General features: G+C 45.4%; 1 protein-coding gene across 1 annotated transcript; it reads left to right on the top strand.

The window, feature by feature from the left end:
• Window positions 1-3780: 3780 nt before the first annotated feature.
• LOC123182378 (uncharacterized) lies at window positions 3781-5289 on the top strand. Its single transcript, XM_044594921.1, has one exon. It carries the CDS (start codon window positions 3943-3945, stop codon window positions 5170-5172), a length of 1230 nt encoding a protein of 409 aa, XP_044450856.1. The 5' UTR covers window positions 3781-3942; the 3' UTR covers window positions 5173-5289.
• The last annotated feature ends 7797 nt before the right edge of the window (window positions 5290-13086 follow it).

Genomic DNA, 13086 nt, shown 5'->3' with positions numbered 1-13086 from the left:
GCCAGATCGTAATCCGTAGGTTGACTTCCCCCCCCCCTCGAATTTTCTCCAAGTCCCGAAATTTTCAACATTTTGTTGCCATGTTCATTGCATCATATCTCCAGGTGTACTGCTCCGTTTTGCGCGTGTAATATATCTACATGTTCGTCATGAGATACTCTTCATTTTATTCCATTGTGTCATGCTCGCTTGAGATCATCTTGATGCCCTAATCATCGTTGCAAGAGTGTTATATGATGTTAACTGCTGTTTGCTATCAAAACTTGGTGATTTGTCTTTTTCATTGCATTTTGTGGGTGCATCTTATGAGCATGAGCTCTACATGTGTTTTGAACTAAATCATGCCATCTTTACAGAGGTGCTAGTCTTGTATTTTTAGGATCTCTGTGGTGACTAGCACAAGCATGCAAAGTAGCCTCCATGATGTTGCTGATTTCTGTGACTTAGTAATTTCTGCGAAGTCTGAGTCTGTTATATTTTGTTGCCATGTAAACCTACTGCTACAAGTCATTCTATGCATAATCTGGAGATGTTCACTAAGGATGTTTTGTTGCACATATTATGTTCTATCCATCCATGCCCTTGTTTGCATTTATAGCCTGCTGTAGATTGTTGTAATCTTGCTCTAATTTTGCTATAAAATGTTCCTGGCAGATTGTTTACATGTTAATCAATTTTGCCATGGTTGTGACTAGTGATCCATGCACCCTATGACTATGCTATTGCCATGCTTAGCTTCATAATTATGCCTTCTTACTGCTGGTTACCTTGCCATGCCATGTAATGCTTTGTGGTGAGTGGTTCAAGCTCACCAACATGCCTACTTATCGTTATTCCTGCCATGCTCTGTTTTTCTTCGAAGTCTGAATCTGTTTATGTAACTTGCTATGTTTACATGGGTGTCATCATATCGTCTCTGCCTTTTAGGCTCATGTTCAGTAAGGGACTTTTGTTCTATGCAATTAGTAGATTCTTGCCATGCCTTTGTTTGCTATGATCTGTTCATGTAGCATGTTATTTGGTAGCTCTAAACTTTGCAACCTGATATTATTTCTGTCATGTCCAGTAATTTCTGGCAAGTCTGTGAAACTGTTATTATTTGCAATCTTGCCATGTCCTTTTGAGCATGTTCTAGTGATTTCTGGAGATAGCTCAGTGTTCATGTTTTGTCATGCTTTACCTGTACATCATGTCCATGCCTTTTATTTTCATGTTGAGTTGCTGTAGCATATTGTTTTGATGCTTGCTAGATGCCTAGTTGCTGTTTTGGACAGATTGTTGCTATATCTTGTTTGGAGTGTATGTGTTGCACCGTTGCTCCGTTTTGAGCATGCTCTATATGAAACTTGCTTAGTTTTGCATGTAGTTTCATATTATCATGTTGCATCCTTGTTTCGAGGTGTTTGCTTGATGTTTGTATGCATTTTGCATCAATGCCATGTTTAACTTGTTTTGCTCATAACTTCTAGGTCGTAGCTCCGAATCTAATGAACTTTATATGTAACTTGACTAGAATTTCGTGTAGATTGTTTTGGTGCATCTTAACTTGCTGTTTAACAACTTGAACATAAGGTTTATTCAGATCTGGACCAATTTCGAAATTTGCATATGAGGACTTACCGGATTTGTTATATGTTGTTTCCGGCCTCATTTAAACTTGCTTTGATGTGTTGCTCTTGTATGCATCATCTCTTGCCATGAGTAGCTTCATGTAGCCTTGTCATGCATCATACTTGGTTGAGCATCATGCCTTGTTATGTGTGGTGTGTTTACCTTGTTGTGTGCTTCTTCTCGATAGTTCCCGTGTTCGTTGCGATCGTGAGGATTCGTTCGTCTTCGTGGCTTCATCTTCTTCATGGACTCGTTCTTCTTCCTAGCGGGATTTCAGGCAAGATGACCGTCACCTTGGATCTCATTACTATCATTGCTATGCTAGTTGCTTCGTTCTATCGCTATGCTGCGCTACCTATCACTTGCTCCTCCAGCCTCCCAAATTGCCATGAACCTCTAACCTTTGTCACCCTTCCTAGCAAACCGTTGTTTGGCTATGTTACCGCTTTGCTCAGCCCCTCTTATAGCGTTGCTAGTTGCAGGTGAAGATGAAGATTGCTCCATGTTGGATTATGTTTATGTTGGGATATCACAATATCTCTTATTTTATTAATGCATCTATATACTTGGTAAAGGGTGGAAGGCTCGGCCTTATGCCTGGTGTTTTGTTCCACTCTTGCCGCCCTAGTTTCCGTCATACCGGTGTTATGTTCCTTGATTTTGCGTCCCTTACGCGGTTGGGTGATTTATGGGACCCCCTTGACAGTTCGCTTTGAATAAAACTCCTCCAGCAAGGCCCAACCTTGGTCTTACCATTTGCCTACCACCTATTTCTTTTCCCTAGGGAGTCGCGCTCCCGAGGGTCATCTTTATTTAGCCCCCCCCGGGCCAGTGCTTCTCTAAGTGTTGGTCCGAACCGAGCCGCCTGCGGGGCCACCTCGGAGAAACTCGAAGTCTGGTTGCATGTCAAAGTGTGTCATACAAGGTATGGTTGAGTTGAAGAATTGAAAATAGCAATATTCCCTTTCTCAACTCTATTACAAGAGCATTCTCGTATTGGCCAACAGAATGCTTCAGTATATTTTTTGCACAAGTCCTCTCCTCTCACTTCGCTCGCCCCCTCCAGCCCTGGTAGCCTTCCACCACTTCGACCCTTCCTCGATATCGACGCCAGCCTCTCCCGTGATCCAACAACCCCCTAGTCCATCCCCTCTTCTTCCTCTAGATCCAATTGGCCTTCTCCCCTTCTCTCCCCTTCCTCCATCGAGCCACGCGGAAAGGAGAGGAGCCCATCGGTGCATGCTACATCCACCATGCGGGATTCCTACAAGGGTTTGGCCTTCACCACCATCCCTTAACAATGCAAGGTTCATGCTTCATCATATTAAATTTTCTTCTCTCGGAATCAATAAGCTTATTTGCACCAAGCTTGGTTTACAATGGAAAGAACATGTCCATATAGCTTAAATCTAGCAATACTTCTCTAAAATGGACCAGCATGTCCAGTCAGCTCAACATATTCTTCTCACTATATCTCTCCAAACACAGGAACAGAATCGACCCATTCGCTTCTACCTCTACCAAACACAGAAATAGAACCGATCAGTTCCTTTGAAATGAAACCATCACATTACATTTCTTGGTCCCCAAACCAAACACACTATTAATTTCACCCATAGAATAATCTCCTTAGTCTTTATTGTGATGATGGGAAAGCTACGTGTGAATAACTTGAAGATTCCTGGCTCAGGGCATCTCCAACAGCGAGGACACACTAAACGTTTGTGGACGCATCCGCGGATTCGGATACATGAGCTGGCCACCCAACACCGTGCACCAAACATCTGGCTCCGTTTGCCAATATTTTTTTCCTATGTCTGCCACACCCATATATAGCATAAATAATTCTTCAAATAGTGCAAAAATTCAAATGCAACAATAGTTCAAATATAAATATTCATTAAGTTTTCAAATAAAATAGATGGAATTTTGGGAGGATGGTACATCGATCTCGGAGGGAGCGGATACAGAACACGTGGGGGGCCAAGAAAAACGTGGCTCCAAGTGGAATTTTGGGTGAGCCGAAGGTGTGAGAGTCCTACGTGGCTACGTGGCGGAGGTTCGGACGCCCATAAATCTCTAATTCGGTGTCCGTTTGCAAGAATTCGGACGTGCAGAAGCATTTATGGACGTTCACGGCACAATGCACAAAATGTCCGGACATCACGGTCCCAACATTTAGGGCCGGCTTGGTGTACCCCGATGGAGATGGAGCCTTAGCAAAGCGCGCATATCCTCCGTGGTCCGTGTAGGCTCGCTCCACTCACCGGTCACCACACACACACTCGTCACAGGAAAATTTGTGGCGTGAGAAGCTGGGCCGAGCAGAGCATGGACGGACGCAGAGCAGCACCGCCGCCGGCGTCGCGGATTAGTGGCTGGCACGCCGACGACGAGTCCGAGCTGGGCGAGGAGGAGCTCGGTGTCTTCACCGCCGAGCGCTACTTCAACGGCGCCCTCGCCGCCGAGGAGGCTTTGTGGTGCGACCGCTCTTCGTCGTCGTTCTCGTCCGCGTTCAAGACATGGCAGCACGACGGGTCTGCCCCGACGCCGACGGCTGCCACCAGCTCGTCGGAGGCCAGCTGGAACAGCCGCTCTGCGCTTCTGCCTAACCGTCCGGCTATCGCACCCCCCTCGCCCGTTGAGAGCAAGCCGGAACCGGATTCCAGGACAGAGAGTGATGAGACCGGAAGAAAGGCACGCCCGTCCTCGTCTCACCTGCGGCGTTGGCTTCTCGGCATGGCAGGGCGTGCCTGCGCCTGGGGCGACGGCGAGGAGTCGATGAGCACCGACGACCCGAGCCGCCATGAATTGGAGGCCGGCTCCGTTCACGGTGGCCAGAAACGCAGTCCCGAAGCGGATGCGGCGCTGCCAAGAATGACGAGCAAGCAGACCGCCGTGGAGGACGGCACCACGGCGAGGGTGATGTCTGGCAAGAGGGCCGACGACGGCGACGCACCACTTACCCTGCTGGTCGCGGAAGCTACGCACAGACGAGCTGCAAACTCCGGCGAATTGTCCATGAGGATGCTGGATCCGGCAGCCAACGCGTCGTACAAGTACAACGACCGGCTCCGGCGGGAATCGTTGGACATGTTTCACCAGGCAGGCCAAGGCTCTGCCATTACAATCGTCGCGGGAAGCACGGCGTGGGGTGGTGCCGCAACTGCAAGTGCAGGCGGCGGTGCCAGAGGAAGCCCCGAGACACCAAGCAGGAGGCGCGACTCCGGCGATCTCGAGAGCGTGTGCCCGCCGAGCGAGGCGAGCGTGGTGTGGAGCGTGGTCACCGCGGAAGGCGCCGCGTCCGGCAACTTCTCCAGCGCGGCCTCGGGATGCCACTATTACTTCAACGACGGCGACGGAGAGACGACGCGACACACGGCGGCAGGAGGAAAGATCAACCGGAGGAGACGAGGCAACGGCAGCGGCTTGCTGATGGGCTGTATGTCCAAGAGGGCCGTCGACGCCGTCGGCTCCGCCTCGGACGTGCGTCTACCGGCCGGAGGTAGAGCCGGCGCCGGTGGCGAGGTGAACGGCCGAGACGTGACGCGCCGCCGGTAGGTGTGCTCGGTTTTGGTGTATGCGACGATTGAGATGTGGACTTGGATGCATGCATTGCATGGACCGGTGGATGTGTATATTTTCTTGGCAGGTAATGGATCATTTTTATTTGAGAAACAGAGGAGTAATTGCGATAGGGATGCGGTGTGGACGTTGCTCTTCAAAGCTGCCATTATCAGTGTACAGGCGTACTGTGCACAACCATACACGCGGGATGCTACATTCACAATAATCGTGGAAACAATTTTTGGAACCCTACAATGAACTTGGTCTACATGACGTTCTGCGTACTGTGTAAAACGTTGGTTCCTTCGCAAATAACGAACAACAGTCCAGTCGGACCGGTCAAATCTGTCCTCCTGTATTCCACGAACAGCGTTCGAGTGCGCCCACTTAGACTAGTCACAGTGAGGTGTTACTAGTCTACATTACTACCTCCACAGTGGGTAGTAACATATGTGTTGTGCCATGCATCACTTCATTTATTACGTTCTAGACTCATCTTTCTTAATATGTGTGATGTTACAGTAACTAGCTATGTTACCACATGCCTCTTTTTTTTATTAATTACATGCCACATCATCTATTTTGTTTAGATAAGTGTGATGTTACCACTTATGTTATTTTCACTGTGGATAGTTTTAGAAACAAGGTGCCCCAATTGTCGGGAAGCCACACCTCTCTTATTTAAAATTTTATATTTATTCATATAAATCCATGCACATAGATCTAGCGTAAACTCAAGATTGTGGTGTTTTTGTCATTTAGCTTTATGTGTGTTTTCCAGATTATACTCCTATGGAGTATTAGTGTTAGCACCAATGATTCTGTTTGGAAGAGAACTTCCTCTTTGGTTCGATGCATTTGTCCTATTGATTAAGTGCTGTAGGAGGCACACCCCTGAGGCCCCGACTGAAACAGTTCAGTACCTTATCTTACTGTCATTTCTGCTCTTACTGTGCAAGTTCTTACAACAATCTTGTGCTACTGTTACTGTTTACTCCTGTCAAATAAACTACTCCATGTCAATATTGCTAGTGTTTATTCCTGTCAATAAACCTTGCTAGGTGAATCTTTTCCATTAATTAAATTTAACTGAATTTATATTACTGCACTGTGGAGTAGTTCAATGATCCAGTAGTTCTTATTGGAGTAGTTAAATGGTACTCGTACAGTACTTGGTGTAGCTTGGTGTTAGTACTTGGTCATTGGCAGTAGCTTGCAGTATTTGTAGCTACAATTAACTGAAGAGATTAGTGACACCAGTAGCTTGCAGTATTTGTAACTATAGTTAACTGAAGAGATTACTGCTTCAAGTGACACCAGTAGAGATTAGTTGGTGACATTACTACTTGAAGTGACATTACTTGGTGTAGTACTGCTTGGAGTAGCCTGCTTGGAGTACTTCTTTTCATGGAGCTGCTTGCAGTAATTTCTGATTTGCAGTCAGATTAGCTTGGAGCAGTAGCATTGCTTGCTCTGCTATTCTCTTCTCTTCTCTTCTTTTAATTAAAATTAACTCAACTTTTCCTTTAAAAAAATTAGCTGAAACTTTCCAGTTAATTAAAATAACTGAAACTGTTCCTTTAATGCATGCATAAACTTTTTTAAAGATGAATTGGAGTACTCCTTTAATGAAGGTTTTGTGTACTCTACTGCTTGCATCGGTACTCTTAAAAATAACTGAATCTTTTCTCTCTTCTCTTCTCTTTGTCTGCTGGAGTAAACTTTTCCAGTATACTCCTAGGGGTAAACTTTCTCTACTGGTGTAGGAATTGCTCTCAGGAGTAGCAGTAGTGATTTTTTTAACAGCAGCAACAACAACAGGTCCTTTTCCACTCCTCTCCTCTTCTATTCCACTCCTTTCCTCTCATATTCCTCTCCTAGTCCTTTCCTTTAACAGCAGCAACAACAATAAGTGCTTTTCTTTAATTAATTAAAACTAAAGGATTATGGATTATGACACATACTCCTCTCCTACTACTCTCCTAGCAGAGAATGATCATACAAATGGAGTATGGAGTAAAAAATACATGGAGTAAAAATACTTGGAGTAAAAGTGCAAAATTAAATGGAGTTACACATACAAGTGGAGTTAGACATACTCCAACATACTCCAACATACAAATGGAGTACTAAAATATGGATTATTACAGACATGAAAATCATCACAACCTCATCGCAAGCATCATCACTAGCATCACAGGCTCATCACAAGCATCATCACTGGCATCACAGCCTCATCACAAGCATCACAAGTATCATCACTGGCATCACAGCCTCATCACAAGCATCATCACTGGCATCACAGCCTCATCGCAAGCATCACAAGCATCATCACTAGCATCACAAGCATCATCACTGGCATCACAGCCTCATCAAAAGCATCACAAGCATCATCACTGGCATCACAACCTCATCACAAGCATCATCACTGGCATCACAGCCTCATCACAAGCATCATCACTGGCATCACAGACTCATCTCAATCATCAAGCAGCACAGGCCTCATCACTGAACCCTCTCCATTAGCCCTAAGTTGTGTAGGGCATTTGCATACACCTCTGGAGGGCATGATAGTCTCGGAGGTAACTGCCCAAGACCCTCAAGCCTTTGTTTGTTCACATGGGGTATTTTATACCCATTGCCCCCTGCATGGTTCAGGATCTCAATCATGCATGTCTGCAGAGTTAGGAAAATTCTGTTGAGCTTCTAAACCTCGTAGCCTTCAAATTCCTCCAAAACACCCTTAATAAGGTCTTCTAGTGTTTTAGGACTCAGACAATCTGTCAAGGATTGCAGCGAGTTGAAAAACCCAAGGTCAAGCACATTCAAATCAGGACTGTTGGCAGGTTGTTGTATTATTCTGATGTCAAGTCCAGTTTTTGCGACGGCTTCTAGAAATTCTGGGTCATCTGGCAAGATATGGGGCTTAGCATTATCCTGCTGAATATAGATGGTCTGTCCAGCATCACTTTCGGGCCAAATAGCTTGTATCGCTGGCAAGACCTTCTCTATCAGGAACTCCCTCATCACTTTTCTGTCGACCTTTATTGATTTTGTCTCTATTGTACCTTTGGACCTGTTGTCACTTCGCCTTTGAGCAGGAACTTCTTTCACGAATGGCCAGATACCGATTTTCCCAGAGAAGGTCACGTTTCCTTCACTGTCCCACCTTGGCCTAGCAACGGCCATTAGGAACATCACCTTGCCAATACAGTTGCCATGTATAAAGCCTCGTAGGCTCTTCCTCCCCATCCAGCAGATAATATGTTTTATTCTTCTTTGTCATGTTAAACCACTTTTCGTCGATATGGACAACATATGCATAGTCTTGAACTTAGGCCTTGCAGTTGCTGTTGTAGCCTCATCAAGCATCGACAAACAAAATTTCATCCTATCTTTCTTATTCTTGTCCTTTAGAGCTGGCTTCACATAGTTTGTATGCCTCCTTATCAAGTTTAACATGAACTTTCTATGAAGTGTGGTAGGGCTACATCCCAGTTGCCAGGCAAGTGACCTAATGGTAGACCTTTTGTTTAATGGGATCGTTAGGATTTTTTCTAGGTTAATGTCCTTAGGCTTTCTTCCAGAATTTCCTTTTTTTTATTAGAAACATCCACCTCTAGGCCTTCTCTAATTTGCTTCATTGCTTTCCTCCAAATTCTTTGTATATTCCAAACACCCACTCCAATTTTTTTTGCAATGTCTTGCTTATCAGTTCCCAAAAAAGTGCCTCCTCTACTCATACACAGTGTATGCATTGCTACATAAGCAGCAAATTTTTGCTGGTCATTGAGGGTTTTATATTTCCTTGCAACTTGCCCAACACCTGAACCAAGACATACAACAGAGAAATGATTAAATGAAATGATCAAGTGATGAAGTGATGGAATGATCAAGTGATGAAATGATGGAATGATCAACTGTAACTGTACCTGGATTTTGAACAATTTCATCTCTTTCCATTCCCTCTCCGGCATCTCCTTCCATATCATCTCCTACATGTCCTTCCATTTCATTTTCTGCATCTTCATCCATTTCATCCACATCTTCTGCGTGTGGAGTGAAGTTGAGGTCTGGGAGATCCATTTTCTCCTGAAGATATGAATATGTAAGATGAAGTAGAAGTAGAAGTAGAAGTAGAAGTAGAAGTACAAGAATAAGTACATATAAATTTAGTTTGTTTACTGTCAATTGAGGTGAGCAGAGTAGAGACTGTCTACAATCATGATCTAGAGTAGCATGGAGTAAAATGTTTGCAAGAGTACAACTACAGGCATGAGTACAATGAATTAACCAATTGTTGTCAGTTGAAACTTAAAGTTCAGACATGAAGTAGTCTTAGAGACCCATGTACTCCTTGTATTCATGTGTACAGTAAGAAGCAGATAGTGCACTTTGCCAGTTGCTCTTTTCTTTGCTTTTACCTCAGGATAACACACTAAGATTTTAAGTAATTCATATACTCCCTCTTCTCTTGTAATGCTGCAGGAGAGACAACCTCAGGGACGCTAGCTGCTTAACTGAACATGAAACTGAACCTGGGGTTTCTCTTTCGATGGTTGCTGCATGTGTGAGTGCAGGAGTACTTCCTTCACTACATTTAAGTTAATTAAAACTAAAATGAAAATTTTAAGTACTCCAAGATCAGTATATGAAACAGTTCAGTACTTCAAGATCAGTACATTATTTTGTTTGACACGAGTACATTATCTACATTATTTTGTTTGAGGAGTACAGTATATGTGTAATGCATGAAGACCCTTAAGCCCTCTTTGACAGGAAGATCTTTCATTGGCACAAAAGGGGTACCACGAAAAGAAAATAAACATTTGTTTATTCAGCCCTCTTTTCTCTCTATCTCTAGTTCTTCAGTTTTCTGTGTCTTTAGAATTTTTGTTTTCAGTGTTTCTGTAGTCCAGTCTTCAGTTTTCAGTACCTTTCTACTCCTAATAATCATTAGTGTTTTTAGTGTAGGAGTATAATTTTGTTTCAGTCATTAGTATTTTAGTTTTCATTACCTAATAATCAGACCTTAGCTCGTTCTCTTTAATCAGTACCGTGCTAGTATTTTCTTAGTATGTGAGCTTGCATCATTGTTCAGTCACACTAAATTTTGTCAAGTCTGCATAGCTAGTGATTCAGTTCTTGGTTTCTTTTTAGTTTTTCAATTGTGATCCTTCCTCACCTAAGTTCTTCACTTTGTGTCTTAGTTTGTGAGCTTCCATCATTGTTTCGTCTACTAGTCTATCAGTCTAAGTCCCTAGTGCTTACTCACTCTGTCATTTTCCAGTAAGTCCCTGCTCATTTTCCAGTATCTCACATCTCTGAGCCAAAGTTATCTCACATGCTTGTTTATTCAATATTTTTCTGACATACGCGTAATACAGATGGCGTGCCCAAAGTGAAGTCTGACCGCACTCTCCTTAAGGCAGGGGATTTGGGTTTTGGCTATCCAGAGACTTTGAAAGATCAGAGGTAACATACTTTTAGCCGTGAAGGGTGAAATGCTCAAATGTTTATTTTGTTTTCGTGGTACCCCTTTTGTGCCAATGAAAGATCCAGCTTCCATCTATGCCGTGAAGGGTGAAATGCTCACATGTTTATTTTGTTTTCGTGGTACCCCTTTTGTGCCAATGAAAGATCCAACTTCCATCTATGCTGTGAAGGGTGAAATGCTCAAATGTTTATTTTGTTTTCGTGGTACCCCTTTTGTGCCAATGAAAGATCTTCCTGTCAGAGAGGGCTTAAGGATCTTCCTGTCAGAGGAGTACATTATTTTGTTTGACAGGAGTATTTCAAGATCAGTACATTATTTTGTTTGACAGGAGGGCTTAAGGACCTATCATGGTGATTTCATATCAAAATTGAGGAGTACTCCTCTTCATTTTGAGAACTCAAACAACAATTGATATGCATCAAAATTGGGATCAACAGTAGCATGGGGCCTTATCATTCTGGTTTTTGGATGACTTAGTTAATCAAATTCCTCAATTGAGGAACACCTGAACTTGTCATTCCGGTCTTGGGATCAACAGTAGCATATGGACTTATCATTCTGGTTTTTCGATGATTTAGTTAATCAAATTGACATCAATTGACCTATTTTTTGGATCAATTGCAGATTCTCTTGATTGGAGTGGAGAGGAGCAGAGACGAGAGGAGCAGCAGAAGTGGACAGCGCAGCGGCTGACCTCGAGCTCTTGATTGGAGTGGGGGGAGGCGGCTGGCGAAGGATCCGAAGCTGTGGCGGAGCAGGCAGCCGGCGGGAAGGGCGGCCGGCGAGGGAGCTGCGGACCGCGGCGGGGAAGGGCGGCCGATGAGGGAGTTGCGGACCACGGTGGGGAAGGGCGGCCGGCCGGCGAGGGAGCTGCGGACCGCGGCATGGAAGGACGCCGGAGATGCGGACGACGGAGGAGCCTGGCGAAAAGGAGCAGCGACGGCGGAGAAGCCTGGCGGAGGGGAGGAGCGACGAAGGAAGACGCCTCTCGATCGATTTCAAATCGGGGGTAGTATTGTACTTTCACACTGTTTCACCTGGTCGGAATGATGCCCCCAGCGACAATTATTTCGGAACGGAGGGAGTAGTACATAATCAATTCACCAGTTCAACAATTCAAACCAACCAAAAATGAATCATGATCCACCAATTCAAGCAAGCCAAAATAAATTTCAACAAGTCACTCATTGTCGATACACAAATGAATTGTTGGGGAACGTAGCAGAAATTCAAAATTTTCTACGCATCACCAAGATCAATCTATGGAGTTCACTAGCAACGAGAGGGAAGGAGTGCATCTACATACCCTTGTAGATCGCGAGCGGAAGCATTCAAGAGAACGGGGTTGATGGAGTCGTACTCGTCGTGATCAAAATCACCGATGATCCTAGCGCCGAACGGACGGCACCTCCGCGTTCAACACACGTACGGAGCAGCGACGTCTCCTCCTTCTTGATCTAGCAAGGGGGGAGGAGAGGTTGATGGAGATCCAGCAGCACGACGGCGTGGTGGTGGAAGTAGCGGGATCCCGGCAGGGCTTCGCCAAGCGCTGCGGGAGGAGGGAGATGTGTCACGGGAGGGAGAGGGAGGCGCCAGGGCTTAGGTATTGCTGACCTCCCTTCCCCCCACTATATATAGGGCCAAGGGAGAGGGGGGGCGCAGCCTTGGCCCTTCCTCCAAGGAAGGGTGCGGCCAGGGGGAAGTCCTTCCACCCCAAGGCACCTCGGAGGTGCCTTCCCCCTTTAGGACTCTCCCTTTTCCTTATCTCTTGGCGCATGGGCCTCTTGGGGCTGGTGCCCTTGGCCCATATAGGCCAAGGCGCACGCCCTACAGCCCATGTGCCCCCCGGGGCTGGTGGACCCCCTTGGTGGAGCCCCGGACCCCTTTCGGCACTCCCGGTACAATACCGATAAAGTGCGGAACTTTTCCGGCGACCAAAATAAGACTTCCCATATATAAATCTTTACCTCCGGACCATTCCGGAACTCCTTGTGACGTCCGGGATCTCATCCGGGACTCCCAACAACTTTCGGGTTACCGCATACTAATATCTCTATAACCCTAGCGTCACCGAACCTTAAGTGTGTAGACCCTACGGGTTCGGGAGACATGCAGACATGACCGAGACGACTCTCCGGTCAATAACCAACAGCGGGATCTGGATACCCATGTTGGCTCCCACATGTTCCACGATGTTCTCATCGGATGAACCACGATGTCGAGGATTCAATCAATCCCGTATACAATTCCCTTTGTCAATCGATATGTTACTTGCCCGAGATTCGATCGTCGGTATCCTGATACCTTGTTTAATCTCGTTACTGGCAAGTCTCTTTACTCGTTCCGTAACACATCATCCTGTGATCAACTCCTTGGTCACATTGTGCACATTATGATGATGTCCTACCGAG

This window comes from Triticum aestivum, chromosome 1D, assembly GCF_018294505.1.
Source record: "Triticum aestivum cultivar Chinese Spring chromosome 1D, IWGSC CS RefSeq v2.1, whole genome shotgun sequence".
NCBI lineage: Eukaryota > Viridiplantae > Streptophyta > Magnoliopsida > Poales > Poaceae > Triticum > Triticum aestivum.
The sequence above is the reverse complement of the archived record's forward strand: the minus strand, read 5'-3'. Positions and strand labels throughout refer to the sequence as shown.